Source organism: Dama dama, chromosome 28 (assembly GCF_033118175.1).
Source record: "Dama dama isolate Ldn47 chromosome 28, ASM3311817v1, whole genome shotgun sequence".
NCBI lineage: Eukaryota > Metazoa > Chordata > Mammalia > Artiodactyla > Cervidae > Dama > Dama dama.
The window spans coordinates 47,569,170-47,587,348 of record NC_083708.1 but is presented as its reverse complement, the minus strand read 5'-3'; the positions used below and the strand labels follow the sequence as shown (position 1 = coordinate 47,587,348).

Genomic DNA, 18,179 nt, shown 5'->3' with positions numbered 1-18,179 from the left:
AGCTGCAGACTTTTCACAACCACATGTATTCTTGATGCTGTTCTAAGTTGAGTATTAGCTAAAATCTTTGATTTTTGTGTGCCTACTTGAATATTTCAACTCTTTGTATTCTGTGTCTGTGTGTCTGTATGCACATATTTTTATATGGTAAAAAGTGGACATGTCCTAAAGAGTCCTCTAATTCCATCCCTACTATAAAACCACTTTTACAGTTGTTTCATATGCTTTCACATCTATGCACCCTACTCTACCCCAGCTTAAAAATCTAAATGGAGGCAAGAAATTTGTTAACTACATCCACACCACCTTGAACCATGAAGCTGGCACACAGCAGGTAGTTAACAGATGTTCAGTAAATGAGTGAATGAGAATATATCGCCTTTATCCCCCACTGGGATTGTGCTATATATACAGGACCCAGCTTGTCTTTCAAATGAAAATTATAACCTGGATATCTTTTAAGTCTGGTTCTTATAGCTCTGTCTCATTCTTCTTAAAAGACTGCAAAGTAGCATTTTATTTGATGACTGTAATAGGATTTATTCAGAGAAGGCAATGGCAACCCACTCCAGTACTCTTGCCTGGAAAATCCCATGGATGGAGGAGCCTGGTGGGCTGCCATCTATGGGGTTGCACAGAGTCAGACACGACTGAAGCGACTTAGCAGCAGCAGCAGCAGCAATAGGATTTATTCAATCATATTTTCTTTTGTTGATCATTTGGATTGTTTCCAATATTCTGCATTAACAAGAAAGCATCAGTGAATACTGGTGTTACTATATCTATGTTTCTGTGCTATTATTTCCATAGGATAGAACTCTAGGAGGAAAAGCATAGTTCAGTGAGAGTTTTCAAATTACATTTTTTTTTCACTTTTGCCAATCTAATGGAAGAGGAATGTCTCAAGCTAATCTGAATTATTTTTAAGCTTCTTTTCTATGATTTTAAGTATTTTTATTTCCACTGTAAAGTGCTTTTTCCAAATTTTTAAAAAACTTATATTTCTTACTATCAACAACCTCAGATACGCAGATGGTCCTGCCAGTCTAATGGCAGAAGATGAATAGGAACTAAAAAGACTCTTGATGAAAGAGTCTTGGTGAAAAGGCTGGCTTGAAACTCAACATTCAAAAAACTAAGGCCATGGCATCTGGTCCCCTCACTTCATGGCAAACAGATGGGGAAACAACTGAAACAGTGACAGACTCTATTTTCTTGGGCTCCAAAACTACTGCAGATGGTGACTGCAGCCATGAAATTAAAAGATGCTTACTCCTTGGAAGGAAAGCTATGAGAAACCTAGACAGCCTATTAAAAAGTATAGACATCACTTTGCCAGCAAAGATCCATACAGTCAAAGCTATGGTTTTTCCAGTAGTCATGTATGGATGTAAGAGTTGGACCATAAAGGCTGAATGCTGAAGAATTGATGCTTTCAAATTGTGGTGCTAGAGAAGACTCTGGAGGGTCCCTTGGACAGCAAGGAGATCAAACCAGTCAATCCTAAAGGAAATCAGTCCTGGATAATCATTGGAAGGACTGATGCTGAAGCTCCAATTCTTGGGCCACCCAGATGCCAAGAGCTGAGTCATTGGAAAAGACTGATGCTGGGAAAGACTGAAAGCAAAAGAAGAGGGTGGCATTGGATGAGATGGTTAGATAGCATCACTGACTCAGTGGACATGAATTTGAGCAAACTCGCGGAGATAGTGAAGGATAGAGGAGCCTGACATGATGCAGTCCATGGGTTTGCAAAGAGTAGGACAAGACTTAGTGACTGAACAACAAATATTTATTAGTTTACAATAACCTTTTAAGTACAAAGGACATCTAAGCTTATTTTATGTGTGACAAATAATTTCTATTATTCTTACATTTTATCTTTATGGAGGTAACTTTACTGGTCAAAAGTTTTTAATGCATATTCAAATGAGTCACATGTTTCCTTTATAGCCTTTGGAGTTTTGCACTTTGCATAGAGTGTATCCACGCCAAGGTTATTTTCAAAATGCTCTCTTTAATACACTGAGTTTTGTCTGATATAGTTAAATCATTAATTCATCTAGAATTTTATGGTATATTTACCAGATTAAAATACATTATTTTAAAATATTTGAAAATGCAACATAAACTTCATAAGTTCTGTACTCCCTTTTTTGTTTAAATTCCCATAGCGAGATCTAGATGACAGCTATTCAAGATAGGAAATGTGAAGGAATTTATGTCTATCTAGTTACTGGGGTGAGGCACAGTGTTGAAGAAGAAGGAACACTTGGAGGCCACTCCCACACACTTAATTTGGGCTTGAGAACTGAGTGAATTGTGATGCCCTATATAAATATATGGGAGAAAAGACAGAGTTTCTGACATGTTTAGCAAGAGATGTCTTTGGAATATCAAAGTAGAAATACCAACTATGTTTGGACAGGACTAGAAGTCAGCAGAGAGATATGGACTACATGCAGAGACTTAGGTGATACTGGCAAGGAAGTGCTTTTTTCCCAGGGTAAATATTTAAAATAAAAAAGAAGATGGCAAGTGACTGGATCTTGTGCTGGAAGAGGTCACTGAGTGGATGTGAAAGTGAAAGTCGCTCAGTTGTGTTCGACTCTTTGTGACCTCATGGACTGTACAGTCCATGGAATTCTCCAGGCCAGAATATTGGAGTGGGTAGCCTTTCCCTTCTCCAGGGGATCTTACCAACCCAGGGATGGAACCCAGGCCTCCCACATTGCAGGTGGATTCTTTACCAGCTGAGCCACCAGGGAAGTCCAAGAATCCTGGTGTGGGTAGCCTACTCTTTCTCCAGGGGATCTTTCTGACCCAGGAATCGAACTGGGGTCTCCTGCATTGCGGGCGGATTCTTTACCAGCTTAACTACCAGGGATGAGTGGATGAGACTGCTGATTAATCCACAAGCTGGACCTCGGCAGTCAGAGGATTCTCACTCCCTTTTCAGCAGGGAGAGTTTAGGCATGGAGAAAACTGGATGAACCACTAACAGTGTCCTATGTTCTACCATTATGTTAACATTGTTTAGTCAACTGCTTCTCGGTCTTTCGGCTAAGATCAAGTGTAATACTGCTTTGTCAATAATAGATACAAAACACAGGTTTCGAAGTTTTCCTGTATTTATTTTGGTTAATTTAAAGAGACTTCAATGAAATGAGACTTGAAAAGAAGAACAATCAGGTACTTTTAACATAAAAATGAAATACCTATAGGTTTATCCACACTAAAATGATCTTTTTCCCCATACACAACACATGTTAATATTTCTTTGAATGCAAGGTTAAAGTTTAAAAACTTACCCCTCAAAATAAGCATACATATAACTTCCTCTTACCTGCCGTAAAGTTCGTGCCACTATGCTTTCTAATACTGGTCCTCTATCTTCATGCAGTAAATGGACTTCATCAAGAATAAGGAGCTTTACAATTTGGGAAAGAGCTACATCTCCAACACTCTTTCTTGTTACTACATCCCATTTTTCTGGTGTGGTCACAAGCATCTATAACACAAGAAAAGATAAATTTAAAAGAGGAAAAAGATCATATATTACTTAAATTTTTACTGTCATTCAAAAAGAAATATGATTGACCACTTGTATACAGATCAAATAAAAGGTGTTAAAGATACCCAGAATGATATCTGATTCCCTATATACAACAGTCACTTCGCTATAAGTTGTGATATTAAGCAGTTATTTAAAACTCAGTGAAGGTAGTCTGTCAGTAAATTGTACTGTAAAGTGTACAAATTACACAAGCATATTTAAAATGTATCTTACAATATTAAAAAAAAATGACACTATCTTTTAAACAAGTGTGTACTGATAATGGCTTTCATTTGAAAAGGGATAAAAACAAGTGAACAAAGCATTAAAAGGAAATGAAAAGGATACCAGGAACCTACTCTAGGAATGGTCACCTGTCTATACTTCTCCAAATTTGGAGGAAACTTTACTACTGATACACAGTTTTAAAAAACTACCACCTTTAATATCAACTAATATATGCAGCTCTTTATTCCAAAAAACAATACACATACCACAGCATAACCGGCACACAATAGCAATAAAAACAATGAGTCACTGGAGACCCAGGGTACCCAGAGCAGAAGGTGAGCCCAGGGTATTTAAGTTCCTAGAAGAGACCATTTGACGTGAGCTGTGATTATAAATCTATTTGCTTTCTACATATTGAATTGGCTTGTGTCCTCTAAAAGCATACTATGGCAGAGAAAAAGACAAGTTTAATAAACCTCCTACTATGGAAATATTACACTAGTATATATTTAACATGTGAGGTAACAAGTCAAAAACTGAAGTTTTCTCTTAGCCAGTATATCAGATTATAGAGCCTGATGATAATCAAAATTCAACTATTTCGTGAAGCAGTTCAATGAGATGGGAGTCAGATTTGTTCAACATTTTTGTTGTGCTATTACTCTCATGTCTGTTTTGAAGTTGCTTACGGGAATGGTGATCTTATTTTTTTAGAATGCAAATCACATACTTCTTAATAAATACATAATCCAAGTTTATCAGGATAATCTGTTGCATTATTAGAGATATCACGATCACTTTGAAATAAACTATGTCAACCACAAAATTTAGCATTTGTATTTCAATATAACATTAATTGGCAAACTATAATGAAATAGATTAAGGCATTCATATCTAAGGTGCAAAATACTATGAATCTGAAGTTACATAGTTTAATTTGCTAGAGTTAAATGGTAATATTGAAGCCACATCAAATGTTACATTGAAAAAAATATGCTACTGGAATTAAGTATAAATAGATGTATAATGAATTTTAAGATCTAAAATGGTTTGAAACATTCACTATGCATTAATTAACATCTTTTATATTCCAATAATTTAAACATAACTTCTACTTTGAAAAATGACAATTTAAAACAATCCAAGATATATCTTACAAATATGCTCAGGGATCACTCACTAACAACTCTTTAACTGAAAATCCTAAAAAACATTCCCATGTGTTTTCAAAAGCAACAATTCTTCTAAATTGTAAATTCATATTACATTAAAATATAAAATAAGCTTACAATTGATAAATGTTAAGAAAGTTACAAAGTATAGTAAAAAGCTAATAATGTGGTAACAACTAAATTTTAAAATAAAATTTTTCAGATATAAGAAAACTATACTACCAAACCTTAAAAATCCATTTTAGCATTTTGTTTTCTATACTTTCAGCACAGTGAGAAATGACTTCATTTATATTACCATTTCATTACTCTAATTCCCTGAACAAAAATGGCTAGAAAATAAAGTGTCACATTTGCTTAATGAATTGGAACTCATGCAAGACATTTCCATCTGCTCTTGTATTAGGGCATGGGTTAACTGTCAATATTTTTACTGTCAACTCAAATTTCTCTCAATACATGTACTTTATTCCTTTAGGAGTGTAAAAATCATTATTCCAAACGGTTCCAATTTTAGCCGAACCACTGGTAAAATGGCATGGTTGAGATGCTATACACCACTATTGTGTCAACAATTTGGTACATTCAATTTAAAATGCTCCATCCATTTGACAGCTAAAGCAAAAGACCTAAGCCTTGCTAGAACCACTTCATCTGGTAACTAACATAAACATAATCTTTTGCCTTTTAAAACATTGTGACCTAGGAGAAATCACTTTACCTCTCCTTACCTTTTTTTGTCTATTGCATTATTTCTGACATGTAACATATACAAACTTAAATGCACAATGTGATGATTTGATACACATACATATTATAAAACGATTACCACAATGAGGTCAGTTAACACTTTCTTCCCCTCACTTCATATCACTTTTGTGTTTGAGTGTGTGTGTGTGTGCGTGTGTGTGTGCGTGTGTGTGGTGATAATATTTAAAATCTGCTCTCTCAACAACTTTCAAGGATGTAACACAGGAATGTTAACTATACTCACTGCACTGTATATCAGATCCCCAGAACACGTTCATCTTACATCTACAAGTTCGCATACTTTGACCAACATTTTCCCATTTCCCTTATCCCTAAGTTCCTGGCAACCAACATTGTACTCTCTTTCTTTCTTGAGTTTGGCTTTTCTTCCCCCATATACAAGTGAGAACATAACAGTATTTGTCTTTTCCTTTCTGACTTATTTCACTTAGCATAATGACCTCAAGGTCCGTTCCATTGTGGGAAAAGGCTGAATTTCCATTTTTTATGGCTGAATAATATTCTACTCTACACATATGCCACATTTTTTTTGTCCATTCATTTCTTGGTGAACACTTAGGATTGTCTCCATATCTTAGCTATTGTGAATAAAGCTGCAAAGAACATCAGAGAGCAATCTCTCTTCAGGATAATGGTTTCAGTTCCTTCTGATTTATACCCATAAGTAGAATGGCTGCATCATATGGTAGTTCTATTTTTAACTTTTTGGGAGACCTTCAAACTGTTTCCATAGTGGCAGTACACGTTCACATTCCCAGCTTACAACACCAGCTTACAACAGTGCACAAAAGATCCCTTTTCTCCACGTCCTCACCCATATTTGTCATCTCTTGTCTTTTTTGATAACAAGTCAATCTGACAGCTGTAAGGGGATACCTCATTGTGATTATGACTTGCATTTCCCTGCTGATTAGTGAAGTTAAATATCTTTTACTGTACTTGTGGGTCATTTGCATGCCTTCTTTGAAAAAATGTCTATTCTAGTCCTCTGTCCATTTTTTGTTGTTTTGTTTTTGGTTTGGCTTTTGTGTTGTTATGTGTGTGTTTTGCTTTTGAGTTGTGTGGATATTAACTTCTTATCAGATAGATGGCTTGCTAATATCTTCTCCTACAGGTAACCTTCTCATTCTGCTATTTCTTTTGCTGTGTGGAAGCTTTTTTTCCACTTCTGTTTCATGGGCTTTTGGTGTCATATCCAATATTCATTCCCAAGATCAATGTCAAAGAGCTTTTTTCTCTGTTTTCTTGAAGTAGCAGTCTTACAGTTCCAGGCCTTACATGTAAGCCTTTAATCCATTTTGAGTTAACTTATTGTGTAGAGTTACTTCAGTCTCCCACTCTTTGCAACCCTACGGACTGTAGCCCTCCAGGCTTCTCTGTCCGTGGGATTCTCCAGGCAAGAAAACTGGAGTGGGTTGCCATGCCCTCCTCCAGGGGATCTTCCCAACCCAGGGATCTTCCCGACGCAGGGATCACACCCTCTTCTCTTCTGTCTCCTGCATTGCCAGGCAGTTTCCTTACCACCAGTGCCACCTGGGAAGCCCCTTAATTTTTTCTAAGCAATACAAAATAGGTGACCATTTTCATTCCTCTGCATATGGTTATCCACTTCTCCCCATACAATTTACCAAAGAGATCATTCTCTCCCAACTGTTTCCAGCTCAACTGTCAAATATTAGTAGATGGTATATGTGTGAGTTAATTTCTAGTCTCTCTTCTGTTCCATTGGTCTATGTGTCTGTTTTTCTGACAGTACCATACTTTTTGATTACTATAGTTTTGTAGTATAGATTAAAATTAGGAAGTCTGACACCTTCAGCTTTGTCCATTCTCAGGATTGCTTTGGCTCTTTGGGTCTTTCGTGGTTACATACTAACTTTAAAATGCATTTTTCCATTTCTGTGAAAAATGATAATGGAATTTTGATAGGGATGCACTGAATCCATAAATGGTTTAGATAGTATAGACATTTTCTCTTTCAATGTATGAAAGATATTAACTCTTTCAGCGTATGACAGACATGAGCTATCTTTTGATTTATTTATTTCCATTTATTTTTCAATTTCTTTCCTCAGTGTCTTACAGTTTTTAGTGTACAGATCTTTCACTTCCTTGGTTAAATTTATTTCTAAGCATTACATTTTTTTTGATGCTCTTGTGTATGGGATTATTTATTTCTTTTTCTGATAGTTCGTTGTTAGTGTATAGAAATGCAACTGATTTCTGCATGTTGATTTTGCATCCTGCAACTTTACTGAAGTTGTTTCTTAGTTGCAGAAGATTTTTCCTGGAGTCTTTAGGGTTTCTTATGTATAAAATCATATGTGCAGTGACCATATTACTTCTTTTCTGATTCAGAAGACCTTTATTTCTTTTTCTTGCTTTATTATGCGGGCTAGGACTTCCAGTACTATGTTGAACAGGACTAGCGAGAATCTGCACCCTTGTCCTGATCTAAGCAAAGAAAGAACAACCTTAGGAAAGTTTTCAACCTTTCACTGTTGAGTATGATGTTAATTATAGGTTTGTTATATATGGACTTCATTATGCTGAAGACAATTCCAACCCAATTTGTTGAGAGTTTTTAATCATAAAAGGATGTTGAATATTGCAGGAAAAAGTTTAAAAATGAAAGACATAAAATACCATGTGTTTAGACAGCATGTGGAGGAACCAGAACTCTCATGAAACAATCGTGGAAATGAAAACTCGCACAACCATTTTGAAAAGCTGCTTGGTATTACCTACTAGAGATGAACATATGCAAGCCTTGTGACCAGCAATTCCATTCCTAGTGTATTATGTACTGAACAGAAATGCACACGTACTTGTACCTAAAGATGTATATTAGAATTTTCATAGCTATACTATTTATAATACTTCAAAACTGGAAGCCAAATTTCCATCAACAATAATACAGATAAATAACTTATAACAGTTATACAATGAAACAATTATACTACAAAAATGAGTAAACTATTGCTATATGCAATAATACAGTAAAAATCTGAAAATCTTGTTAGTGAAAGAATCCAGTTATACAGTATAAAACTTCATGGATATGAAGTTTTGAAACAGGTGAAACTAACATAAGGTGTGAAAAGCTAGGAGTCATCTCTGGAGAGGAAGAAGGACACAGCAAATGGCAGAGAAATGAGGAAAGATTCCGAAGTGTGGTAAAACTATTTTGATCGGTGTGGTGCCTATATCAGTGTATTCAGTTTAGGAAAATTTATCAAGCTGCTCACTTACAATTTCTGTACTATTCTGAGTATGCATTTTACTCAGTAACAGTAAGCTGTGCACATACATGCTATTATAATTACATATAACTTATAATTACAAACAAAAACTAAATGGCAAGAAGGGATATCTGAACTGAACAGGCGAAAGGTAAGTAAGAGTTTGCTGGATAAAGAAAGAAAAAAAAAATACCACATGCTACAAAGAAAAACAAGCAAAATTTGTTCTTTCCGCTTCTAATATGCATTAGTCACATATCATCTCTTGTATAATCTTTCTATGCACACCACAAGCATCCTGAGGAAGGAATCAAATATAAAATCTTTTACATAGAAGTCCACGTTCTTCAAGCTACTGATTGGATTTGTTTTTCATACAAATGACAACTTCTATATTTATGTCAATTTCCTGACCACTTATCAATCTTCTCCTCAACCAGAGACCTCTATAAGCACTAAAAGCAATGAGATAGGAAAGTTTTGACATATTTATAGAAAGGTTTTGAGCCAAGAAGAGAAATTAAGACACCTATTTTAGAATTCATAATTCCCATAGTTCCTTAATGTTATCATTGTTGATGTCTATTTAAAAGTAAGATTTATTCTTATTTTTCAATATTCATATTTTCCATACACAGACCAGTCCATAAAACTTTCTAATTCCAATAAATTAATTCATTATACAGAAAACAGTCTTGAAATTATATCACTAATAGAAATATATATCCAGCTTAAGACAGAATGTTTGTGATATCTAAATACAGTTTTATGCTTAACAAATCCTGTTATATCTATTTAAAGCTATACAAGTCACACTGATATCCTACTGAATTTTAAACATTTTTCAAAAACATTTTGACTGTTGGAGCAGTATTTTTCCTTGAGGCAGATGGCTATAAATTAAAACTATATTTAAAATGTTAAGTCAAAGGAATATAACAAATTTTAAAAGTGAAAGCATGCTTTCTTACCTTTACTATATTTAAAATTAATTTTGAAATTTTTGGTACTTAGACTGTAGAAAAAAATTTTAATTGTTTAAACTCATTACATTAGATTTTAAAAAACAAAATGGTAAAATATTAAAATATTGTCATTAAAATAAAAAAGTATATCATAAAAAAGTATATCACTATACTTCATCAAGTCGCAAGAGCTATTGATTTTGAGCTATATCATCATTTCGTGTGTCACTAGGAAGTTAAAAAAAAATAAATTTTTCTAATATCTTACAATTGATGAAATACTGTACATTTAGTTGAAAATGTTTGGGATCTATTAACTACGCTAAAGAACAATATTCAAGAATGTGTGCTCAATACATTTTCTGTGTGAAAACAGTCAGCCTGGAGCTGTTACAAATCACATTTTAATGCTATAGACTTAGACCATGCAACTGTTTGCAGGATTTAAGAAATCTATCTTCCTTTTTAAAATACATAATCACATACTTACTCAACCAACAAGCCTATAAATTATATGAATGTTTTAATTTAAGGATAAAATCTAAAATGTCACACGGTTTAAATTCCGTAAACACACATATAATTACAGTGATACTAAACTCTGCTTTACAAATGTCAGTTCTGATCGATGGCAACAACCCCCGTAATGGAACCTGACAGCCTGCAGATTATACCTGCCCCCTGGGACACTACAACAAATCAGTTCGTTCCAACTACTTCCTTTTCTACCTTTTTTTATGTTCCCTCCTCTCCCACCAATTCACACGCCTGAGTGCACACGCACACATGTAAAGCCCAAAGTATTCTGAAGTATCTAGCTATATACTTATGTCAAGGATCACAGCTTTCAAAATGAAATATAAATGAAAATATAAAAGTTATTTGGAGAATCTTCCACTACAAAAGTATCATTATATTTTTGTTGAAAGTACAGAAATGGTCAAGCTAAAGCATAAGGAATATAATCTGAAATGTATCTTGGCATCTTGATGTTCAAAAAAAAATCTGTACGATACTATTGTTAGTTAAAAGCTCAAAGGTAAACATTTACTAAATAAAGAAACAAAGTATAACTCAATAAGAAATCCTAATATTTGCAAAGGAACAGAGCATGGAGCTCTGGAGTAAGGGATAAAAGGCTCCTAACAATATATAGCTCAAAATTAAACATTTAAGAAAAATACTTTCTAGATTGCATGTGTTTATAACTAGAGAATTATATTTGCAGTTCTTTTTGTCGATTTAAAACACTTTCCAACAATCTCAGAACATATATACTGAACTATAGCCTCATCAACATAAGTGTGTAAAGAATACAGTGCTTGATTATCCTAAAACTTAATTACGCAAAAAGAAAAATGCAAAAATTGGTTTATATTGCAATGTGTAAAAGTCATGAAGACCTAGCTCTCGTCATTCTAACTGCCTGTCCATAATACCCTAGGATTTAGTTTAGTTCCATTAAAGTCTCAAAGAGCAGGGGTCTGATATAACTTACAATGATTCCTATTCTGCTCACTCATAAAAGATATTTCTTGAATATGACTAACTTGCAGAAAAGAAAACGGCAACCCAAGCCAGTCTTCTTGCCTAGGAAATCTCAGGGACAGAGGAGCCTGGTGGGCTACTCCATGGAGTTGCAATAGAATCTGACACGACTTAGCAACTAAACAACACAACAATGACTAATTTGTGGTAGAAACCTGTCCTGTTGTAAATCTTGTCCTGTACAATGAGGATATGACTCATTCTGAATGAGTTTCCTTGGTTTATTATAAAATAATGTTCTTTTTCCTCCCAAATCAAACAGGTATATGTGCCCTTTGAAAGTGGGAGAAACATCCTCTCTCATATGACTCTGAATATTTGACAGTTTGATAGTCATTACCTCTTTCCTAACACCTGTGAAGAGCTCAGACTGAGGATCAATTTCTTACTAAAGTGAAATACATTAAAATATTGTATTGTAGTACCAAACCTAAAACCTCAAATGTGTTGAGCTAAAAAACAAAATGTATTCTGCAGCTCTTCATAAAAATGTTAATATGAAAATAATACCAATTTCATCTCTTCAAACTAATTCTAAACATTCAATATTAAGAGGTTTTACTAATTCAAGAATAATTAACCAAACATTTGGAGTCTGTTATTTCAGAAAGAAGAGATACTTGAAGATTCTAAAATCTTATGAGGAAATTATGGCAGGACATAAGCTGCTGAAAATGACCGCAATTAAGGAAATTAGTTGTTTTTATTGTTAATCTACTTCCTTTATTTGGATTCTTTTTTTTTTTTTTAAGGCAGGGCATGTGTACTATTTAATTATAATGTATGGTTATCCAAAGGAGAATTTCTTAATAAAACTTTGCAATTAACTCACGCAAGTCAATGTCTTCTGATATTTTTCTATGGTTAAGAACACAAAGATAAAAGGCAAGAAGTTCAGAAGCATATACTTCAAAGTGAAAACACAGCAAAGAAGTGAAAAGTGGTCTGAATTCTCTCTCATATAAGGCTATGAAATGCAAATGTCGCCTAAAAGGGGGGCAGTTAACCTTGTTCACGGAGAAGGCAATGGCACCCCACTCCAGTACTCTTGCCTGGAGAACCCCAGGGACGGGGGAGCCTGGTGGGCTGCCGCCTGCGGGATCACACAGAGTCGGACACGACTGAAGTGACTTAGCAGCAGCAGCAGCAACCTTGTTCAAGAAACTGCCACTGAATCTGCCCACAACTACACATGTATAAATTACACATACAGCACCAATACAACTACAGTGCAGAACTGAGTGAAATTATACATTTTCCTGCATTTTTTTCCCCTCCATTTCCTTACATTTCCTACAACCTAACAAGCTTACAGCACAGAAAAAGATCAAACAAAATTACTTGTTACTGGTGTTGAAGTGGTTTAACAAACTCATATTCAATTAAAACAAGGCTTAAGAAAGTGGTAAAGAAGGACAAAAGCAAATATACCCAAGGAATTAGCTAATATAATATATGTGATTAAGTATGTAACCTGGCTCTAAGCTTTCTTAACACCGAACTGAAAAAAACAAAAACACAACTGGGAGTTATATTAGCAAAGCGGGGCGGTGGGGGGGACAGGAATTTCTAGCATTCATCCCCTCCCCTCAGAAACATTAAACATTAATTGGAAGAATTATCTGCACACAAACACTGCTTCCCAAAAATCAAGGATTCCAGGTAAGAGATTACCACACGTGGGTGAAGCACAGAAGTAAGACACAGTGAGGTGGGTAGGAAAGATACCTTCACATTAGTCCCATGACTTGCCCTTTAAGCCCAGGAAACCCAGCACAGAGAGAAATATCTTTCCAGTTGGAGAAGAAAGTAAAACCAAGTACCTAACTGCAGGCCCCAACATCAGGCCAAGCCCAAGGCTGTAGGGCCTCCCAACCTAGGCCCCCAGCTTAGCCCCAGCTCCTACCAGCCCCAGCCACCCAAGGCAGGGCTGCTCCTGAAGCCCCAGGCAGCAGCCAGGGTGTACCTACCAGAAGGCTCCTGTGAACCCATACCTAGTAACTCAAAAGCTGCTCAACATCACTAATCATCTTGCAATGCAAACGAAACCACAATGATCCTAACACGTCACACTTGTTAGGATGTCAATTAACAAAAAAGAATACCGGTGTGTGCAGTAGGAAAACACTACCCAAGTAATTATGACATTGCAACTGAAGAAGACTTGGTTAAATCTGTCAAATTTCCAGGGCCCCAGGACTCCCACATTCATTCTCTATTCAGTAACTAAACTGTGTTTCACTGTACTATACATATTTCTTTTAAGCAAATCAGTCACCGAAAGAAGATTCTGCCACACTGTGCAATAGCAGAGAGCTGAAATTACAGTGTAGTTCTGCCTGGCTGGGGCATTATCATTACCTTTACTAACTTAACATGGAGAAGCAGCTTTGTATTTTAACTTATATTTATTTGATTGTTAGTGATGTTTAACACCTTATTTATGAAACTGCATTTTTCCCTTGTGGTAAGAGTCTACTCATATATATAGTATTTGGGTTTATAGCATCAATTCACATAAATTCAGCTTTTAATGGAGATGTTAATTATAACTAGTGCACACATTTAAGATGGCAATTTGGCAAAATCTATCAAAATTTTAAATATGCAAACCCTACATCCAGCAATCTCACTTCCAAAATTCTATCCCAGAATAAAGACATACAGACAAAGAGACATGAAGTTGTTTAGAAGGCCGTAAGGTAGATCTACACACACTGATACTAAGTGGAAAAAGGCAAATGTTAACATCTTATACAAACACATACACATGTGTACATAAATATGATCCATTATTAAACTAAAACAAAATCACATATACATATATTTCTCTACATTCTCCAGCTCCTGAGTTTAAATGTTTAACTTCTTTTAAACCACAACTTTTTCTTTAAACCACAACTAAACAGCAACTTTTTTTTTAAAACCACAACACCCTAATACTATTTCCTTTAATAGGCTTCTGCAGCATCACTGTGCTCATATTTTCTACATTAGCATCTAATACACTATGTTGCTTGCTTAAATATTTGTCTCTCTCAATAAACCACAGGCACAGACAAGTCGGGGTAGTGATAGCTATTGTATCTACAATGTCTTCAAGTGGTCTGCTGTGCTGTCCATACTCAAGGACTGCTGATGGATTATGTATTTTTGCAGATAGTAATTACTCCCCATATTGGTGGTAACAATTCTTACCTAATAAGAAAGTAGGACAAATATTTCTATATTTAATAGCAGGATTGATACAACTTATGTTCTACTACATAGATACTTGAGTTTTAAAAAACTTACATTTAGGATACTGGTCACATAATAAATTTTGTGAATTAGCCATGGAAATGCTCTCTTAATCCATTCATGTAAATGTGCCAAACTGACAAATCAAAAAGCTTACACAAGAAAGAGGTCCATTTACTGAGTCCTGGGGAGAGACAACACTGGCACCCCCACCTCTCATCCTGTGGCCTCAGGGGATGACACTCCAGGTTTCTGGTACCTAGATGCTACCTACTTAGGATGAAGGTATTGAGGAAAGGTGGGATCTAGATGGCTCCTTATGTAGTAAGCTAAATAAGCTAAGTGGCCGGTATCCTCAGCTTATCAAGAAAAACAGAATTGCATCTCAGAGTATCCTCCAAAGAGGATTAAATATAACTTGAACATTTTGCAATCAGTACTTACAGGTTTTTACATGTTCCCCTCCTGCCTCTTTCTCCACCCCACCCAAACCTGCCCCAGGCCTTTCCCATAACAGGCCAGCTTTTCACTCCCTACGTCTCACAGCCAATAGCTGAGGACTCCAAACATAATTTCCTACTAGGCAAAGGAGAGTGGATAGCCCTATTAACATGGACCAAAACCTGTATTTCTATAAGCAAATTTATCAACACTTCTAAGTATTCTTATAGCCATGTCTCATTTATCAATGCATTCTAATATACTGTGACTGCTTAATGAAAACACATTCAGTATCTTTCATTCATGCATTTATCAAATACTTATTGTGTCTCTACTACTATAAATCTTACAGTTTCTGCCACAAATTAAAAAAAGTACCGACATGTCATAGGGTTTTAAAGAAAAGGAAACAGGTGAATACGATAAAACATTTAGAATAATGCCTGACACAAAATAGGGATCCATTATGTTTTCTGACATCATCGGTATCATCATCTTCTTCCTCACTGTAATGAGCCAGGCATGATGCCATGAGGTATGCAATGGTGAAGAAAGATAAAGACAGACAGCCCTTGATCTCACTGTAGTGGAGGTCGTATCGTAATACACAGTAGTCAAAAAGTCACAAAATACAAATTTTCACTTGTGATAAGCTACTGAGAATAAGCTCTGCAGTGTTACAGCAAATTGTAACAGGAAAATTTGACCTAACCAGAATCGGAAAAGCCTTTATGAAGAAAATGACATTGGACATAACATCTAGAGGACAAAAGGGAATTAATTAGGTGAAGGAGAAAAAAGAGAGTAATAAGCAGATGCAGTTACAGGCAGAAAGCATATGGGAGACAACATGGATGGGAGAGACTGAAGACAGGCGATGTGCAGATGGAGCGAGGAGGATGAGAAGAATGGAGACGAGTGGAAATAAGACAGGCAGGGGCAGACCTCTCAGCCATTTAGTCACGTCCAGGTGTATTCTCGTCACTCCTTACAGCAGCCTGGGAAAGAACGAGGGGCTTTTTTTTCTTTTTTTTTGCTATTGTTTTTCATGCAACAGAGTTATGGGAATAGAAAAGGGAAGGAGTAAAACTGACCAGGTTGCTTTCCTGACTTGGAGGAAGAATTGGAGGGGGCAGATTGAATGCTGATATTCCACTTAGAATACTAGAAAAGTAATCAAGGTGAAACATAATTGGAACCTCAAACTAGGAAGATGTCCTAGTGAAGATGGAGAGGACATGGACAAATCTAAGAAATACTTAGGAGATAAAATCAATAATCAATAGGGAGGGGTGCTGAACTGATTACATTTACCTTATATTTAAATATAGGCTATATATAAGCTAAATATAGTCAATGACTTTATCTAAATATGTATATAATATAAAAACATAAGCTGCAGAAAATTCCCCTGTGTCAGATATTTTACTACTCTTTACTAAACCCCTTATTCAGGATGAGATAATCACAAATAAAACATTAAGAAATACTCAATACAGCTACAAGTTACCCTCTGTCAAAAGTTTTCTCACTTGATTTGATAATATAACAGAAGAAAATTAAAGCTGGTTAGCCTCTTCATCTCTCCTAGGTCATCATTAGCTGCCAACACTTATACTTGTGTCAAACTCCTTTTTACAGATTCTACCCCCCAATAACTGTAAGATTAAGTTATGAAGTTAAAAGGAAAAAAAAATACTGATATAAAGGAATTCTAGAAAATGATGCCTATTATTTACTGACAATAATTAACTTCCAAAAATTTTACTATGTTGCAGATTTCATTACAGAGTGTTTGAGAACTAAAGAAAAACACGTATGTTTAGGGATCTGCAATTATGAAAGACCACAGAGATAATATACCCTTGAATATTTAATACATATCATATAGCTGAGAAAGAGAGGTAATTTTTTCAAAATGAAACTAATATTTGTGGTTAGTGACCTCCCATCTGACCACATAATGGTGGAAGGATTTTTCTGAAATTTAGCAAGTAATCAAAATACTTGGGATAAGCATCATAGTTCTCTTGACATTCCCTTTTATTTTTACGTCCCTGTTTATAGGAAACCCGGATTGCTTCTAAGAATGCTATGTATTGTATTATAATTTTACAATAGAAGATATTCTGATTTTTCACTTTTAGGAAGAAGAAAATAATAAAATTTCTTTTGGTTTTTGATCTGAGTTTCAGTAAGTTAACATGATATACTTTACAAGCAGGGTTCTTGAACTAATTTGAAAATAAATTTTTTAAGTACTTTGCTATTTTTACTTAATATCCACAGGTGTATAAAGCAATCACATGATTAAAAAAAGAAACTAAACGTTGATGGAAAACAATACAACAAAAGAAAAAAAAAACATGGACAGAACATAATCCTTATGCCTCTCCTCATTCCTCTAATACTATGAAACAAGCTAATTTTATTTTTTTACAAAGGAACACTCATGCAAAGTTGTTATTCTAAATTGTTTTCAGGGAAAGTTTACTTTCAAATTATTCTCTAAGAAAAGCATCTCACATAACACATGATTTGCAAATCACTAGACAGACATTTATGTACCAAAAATTATAGCTCTCTTACTACCCTTTCCAACTCAAGTTTATTACAAAGAACAAAACAGTTAAAAACAGTAGTTTAAATCTAGAAATGGGCTTTTTTACTCAAAGCATTTTAATGTATTTTATGAGTAGCTATTAAACCTTGTAAAAGTAAAAATAATCAGTAACTAATACTAAGAACTCCAGGATGCTTCCAAGGAAATTATAGCTTACTTACTAATGAAAGTAATGAGACATTCTTCAAAATGGAACTCTCATTACTTCTTAATGGCACACCTTAGATGCAGGAAATAGTTATCCTGGCAAAGAATATTTACATTTCATCAAGGGATTTTGAAAGTGGTAGCCTTCTAGTTCAATTATAAACACACAGTTAAGCCTTTTAAAACTATTCTGTTAGAGATCAAAGCTGTCCCATTTCAGGTTCTAGTCCCATTTTCTAATAT

General features: G+C 35.1%; 1 protein-coding gene across 2 annotated transcripts in view; it reads right to left on the bottom strand.

Annotated features, from left to right (window-relative positions):
* ASCC3 (activating signal cointegrator 1 complex subunit 3) overlaps positions 1-18,179 on the bottom strand; it is a 331,129-nt gene that overhangs the window by 198,023 nt on the left and 114,927 nt on the right. For both annotated transcript variants that reach the window (XM_061131702.1, XM_061131703.1), the window contains exon 11: positions 3,347-3,511. In XM_061131702.1, the coding sequence (XP_060987685.1) occupies positions 3,347-3,511 (165 nt within the window). The remainder of the gene's footprint in view (positions 1-3,346; positions 3,512-18,179) is intronic.